Source organism: Engraulis encrasicolus, chromosome 6 (genome assembly GCF_034702125.1).
Source record: "Engraulis encrasicolus isolate BLACKSEA-1 chromosome 6, IST_EnEncr_1.0, whole genome shotgun sequence".
NCBI classification, from domain to species: Eukaryota; Metazoa; Chordata; class Actinopteri; order Clupeiformes; family Engraulidae; genus Engraulis; species Engraulis encrasicolus.
Window position 1 is genome coordinate 54882582 of NC_085862.1, and position 5000 is coordinate 54887581.

Here is a 5000-nt window from a genome sequence, read left to right on the forward strand (position 1 = left end):
ATGTATGGTAACGGTTTGTAAACTCTTGCTTTAGCATCAGTGAAGTCTTATTTAACCCTTTTGTAATGGTTAGTGTGTGATGACTGGTAGCATGGCAAACAGTAGGCCTAGGCCTAAGTTGAGGCTCATGTGACTGCCCCTCATGGATGTTTCTGGACATTAACAAATGACTTGTTAAGCGTTGCTTATGCATTATCAAGGAATTACGAACCATTACTTAAGTATATCTGGGGAACTGATCTAAAGTGAAAACCTGTTATGGCTTTACAACACATTAACGAATGACTTGATAAGCATTGCTTATGCATTACCAAGAAGTTTCAACGCAATAATAACGCATATCTGGGGAACTTTTTAGGTGAAAACCTATCCATACTTTCCAAAACATTAACAAATGACTTGATAAGCATTGCTTGTGCACTATCAAGGATGTATAACCCATTACTTAAGTATATCTGGGGAACTGATCTAAAGTGAAAACCTTTCCATGCTTTCCATAACGTTAACAAATGACTTGATAAGCATTGCTTATGCATTACCAAGAAGTCACAACTCATTACTAACGCATATCTGCTTAGCTTATGCATTATCAATGATTTATAACCAGTTACTTAAGTATATCTGGAGAACTTATCTAAAGTGAAAACCTGTTATGGCTTTACAACACATTAACGAATGACTTGATAAGCATTGCTTATGCATTACCAAGAAGTTTCAACGCATTACTAACGCATATCTGGGGAACTTTTTAAGTGAAAACATTTCCATGCTTTCCAAAACACTAACAAAGGACTTGGTAAGCATTGCTTATGCATTATCAAGGATTTATAACCCATCACTTAGGTATATCTGGGGAACTGTTCTAAAGTGAAAACCTTTCCGAAACGTTAACAAATGACTTGATAAGCATTGCGTAAGCATTATTGAGAAGTTTCAACGCATTAATAACGCATATCTGGGGAACTTTTTCTGTGAAAATCTTTCCATGCTTTCCAAAACATTAACAAATGACTTGATAAACGTTGCTTATGCATTATCAAGGAGTTACAACTCATTACTTAAGTATATCTGGGGAACTGATATAAAGTGAACACATTTCCATGCTTTCCAAAAACGTTAACAAATGACTTGATAAGCATTGCTTATGCATTATCGAGAAGTTTCAACGCATTACTAACGCATATCTGGGGAACTTTTTCAGTGAAAATTCTTTCCATGCTATCCAAAACATTAACAATGACTTTCATAAGCATTGCTTATGCTTTTATCAAGGATTTAAAACCCATTAGGCCTACTTAAGTAGGCCTATATCTGGGGAACTTCTCTGAAAGTGAAAAACCTTTCCATGCTTTCCAAAACATTAACAAATGACTCGATAAGCATTGCTTATGCATTATCAAGGAGTTACAACTCATTACTTAAGTATATCTGGGGAACTGATCTAAAGTGAAAACCTTTCCATGCTTTACAAAATGTTAACAAATGATTTGTTAGGCATTGCTTATGCATTAACAAGAAGTTACAACTCACTACTTGCGCATATCTGGGGAACTTTTAAAGTGAAAACCTTTCCATGCTTTCCAAAACGTTAACAAATGACTTGATAAGCATTGCTTATGATGAAATAACACATACATAACGACTTACTCGTGATTCACTAAGGGTTCATTAATGTTAAAAATAAGGCTTAACTAAGGTTTAACTTTGCTTAGCGAACCGTTACATCAGCACACACTAACCATTTACTAATGGTAGTAGATAATAGTTAAGAAATGAGGAATAACACATACATAACGACTAACTCGTTATTTACTAAGGGTTAACTATTGTTAAAATAAGGCTTATTTAAGGCTTAACTTTGCTTAGCGAACCGTTATATCAGCACACACTAACCATTTACTAACGGTAATGGATAATAGTTAGGAAATTAGAAATAATGCTTAGATAATGATTAACTTGTGATTCACTAAGGGTTAACTAATGGTAAAATAAGGCTTAACTAACCCTTAAGTAATGCCTAAAAATGGGTACTTATTATAAAGTGTTACCGCTAAATGTGATGCAATGTAATGTAATAGGGTTGTACTTAATATCAATATCAATATCACTCAGAAATTTGAACTGTGTGTGTGTGTATGTGTGGGCTACCTGAGTTTCTTCTCGCTGCCTGAGGTAAGGTGGCTGTTGACGAAGCCAAATGGAGTGCCATTGAACATGAAGGAGACACCAACCGCACCCTTGTTGCCTAGAAACACAGTGATGTCACATAGGAGGAGACATGATCGCAATCAGATTCACAGTTAGATTGAACTCTTGAATCGTATTTCTATATCGTATTGCTATGTAAACTTGCATACACAACTAATTTGGGTTCAGTAGGTCTTAACACAACACACACACACAGTATGAACACAGAGTAAAATGCAAGTAATACAATATACAAACAGGCTCATTGGGTCAGCAGTCCCATAATGAGCATACCACAAGGAGTTCAAAAGAAGAACAAGAACTATTGGGTTCAGCAGAAAAACTGGTGTGAAAGTGGGTGATAGGGATACAGATGAACAGAAAGCATTTGGTGACTAACAACAACGTACAGCCTTGGACAATGTCTATTATCTCAACGCAGTCTCACCCCAAGTAGTCAATTTCTGACTACCTTGGACCAGACTGCAATTTTTGACGTCTTGGGTATTCCTTCCATGTCACATTTTGACTATGTGGCCTAACCCTAAACCTATTCCTAAACGTAACCTCAATGACGTTATGCTGCCACAAGGGGGCGCCTTTGAGGACATAGTCAAAATGTGACGTGGAAGGAATACCCAAGACGTCAAAAATTGCAGTCTGGTCAAAGGTACTCAGATATTGACTACTTGGGGTGAGACTGTGTAGATTATCTACAGATTGCCACAGTCTGATAGGAGTGGGGCATGTGTACCATTGAATAGCCCAATAGTGGCTGCACAAACAATAAGCATATTGGGAGTGTTACTGACTAAACGAGTGCAATGTTAAAGTCAACTTTTTTGCTGAAACAGCTTAAAGCCCACACATCCAAGCCAAGACCTGGGAGTAGGACAAATAAAAGGTGGTAAAGTCAACATCAACCATGATTTTTTTTGCTCCCACTTGTTTCATATTCCTGTGTGTTTCGGGTCATTGGACCCTCCTGAAGAACATCACGGAAAAACAAAACAAGCTGCAACAAGCTGTGACAAGCTGCAGAGTTGGGCTGAGGAGAAATTAAATGGGGGACACATTGAGGGAGGGGTTTACCCAGAGCGTTGGCGATGCCAGTCTTCACGCTGTCGGAGAAGATGTGTGAGATGCGGTTCTCGTGTTCTGGCTTGGCCAGCACGATGATGCGGATGTTCCACAGAGTCTGGGAGGCCACCTGTCAGCACAGTGCAAACACCATGGCAACATCAGCATCACGTCATAGCAACCACGGTACTCACCTGTAATTTCTGAACCACAACCATTCATCTTGTCACCACCATCACCACAAAAATCCCCCAGATTTTGTTACTCAAATGTTGAAAATGGGCTAGACTCTAGAGTCTTCAAACTTTGCCCGCAGACTTTCTGCAATTTACTTGGCCTCCTTTCTTCTTTTCTTTTTAGTCACAACAATTGACTTAAAAAGACAAAAATTGCTTGCAATGTTTTGATCATTCAGACCTTGTTCAGGCCAGATTACACATGCAATCACCTTTAAGTTAATTTAAGCAGTAATACTTCAAAAAGCTTTATAAGCAAAGGAGATACGAATTCTAAATTGACAATCCGGTGCAAGGACTCTGATGAAGACGCATGTCTAAACGTTAGTCTTACTGCACTGAAAAAATAAATAACAGAAAATAGTCATCCGTGTGGCACCAGATTATTTTCCCTTTGCACTTCAGCTTTATAAACACTTTGTATGACCTAGTTATCAACAAAACATTTTCAAATGCTGAATGAGTATGAAATAGCCCACCTGTACAATGGTAGCCCCTTAACACAGACCATTCCATCAGTGGAACGCATTAATAGTCACTGAAAAAAACTTCACTATGATACAGGTAGTACTACCCCAACTATGACAGTGCACATGGCCTTTAGTAATACATTACGACTTAGTCATTGCCAGTCTGGTAACAGGTGATTTACCAGAAATAACCAGGAGTAATTTGCCAGTATTCTTTCCCCAAAGGAGCAAAAGAGGTGAAACCACTGGATAAAGAAGAGTCCACTTGGCAAATACACATACAACTCATCCAGGAGGAGCTGAATCCCACTTGGAAATGTTTTGGTTATAATTAGTTCATTAATAAATGTTAACTAAGTGTTAATAAAGCATTTTAAGTGACAGTTATTCTAAAGTGTTACCACTTAAAGGTGGGGTTGCAGGTTAACCATTTTTAGAAAGTGTACTATTATGACATCACGTCGGGGGTTCCGCAGGCTCATAGGAGTCTATGTAGAATCTTAGAATTCCTGGGGAGCTCCCCCAACGTGATGTCATACCTGCAACCAGTGTTAATTTCGTCAACCATGACTACGACTAAAATATTTCGTCAATGCCCTTTTTTAATTTTCGTCATCTAGACTAAGACTAAGACTAAATTGGGAAGGCAATGACTAAAATATGACTAAGACTAAAATTGATTTTCGTCATTGTGACTAAGACTAAGAGTAAATTTTAAAAAGCTGACGAAATTAACACTGGTGTTAAATAAAATAGAGAAAAAGAGAACCAGTGTGTGAAGAAGTTTTATTCTGTACACAGTGTGATATATGTTAAAAAGAGAAGCAGTGTGCAGACAAGGTTTATTCTGCCCAGTGAATGATTTATGTTAAAAAGAGAAGCAGTGTGTGGAGAAGTTCTATTATGTACAGTGTTGACTAAAATGACTAAAATGACGAAAATTGACTAAGACTAAAATTGATTTTCGTCATTTAGACTAAGACTAAGACTAAATTGGGAAGGCAATGACTAAAATATGACTAAGACT

General features: G+C 37.6%; 1 protein-coding gene across 1 annotated transcript in view; it reads right to left on the reverse strand.

Moving 5' to 3' along the window:
* inpp5d (inositol polyphosphate-5-phosphatase D) overlaps positions 1–5000 on the reverse strand; it is a 47534-nt gene that overhangs the window by 16477 nt on the left and 26057 nt on the right. Inside the window, exons 13-14 of the mRNA XM_063201983.1 lie at positions 3280–3397; positions 2149–2245 (exon numbers count right to left, since the gene is read on the reverse strand). Coding sequence (XP_063058053.1) covers positions 2149–2245; positions 3280–3397 — 215 coding nt within the window. The remainder of the gene's footprint in view (positions 1–2148; positions 2246–3279; positions 3398–5000) is intronic.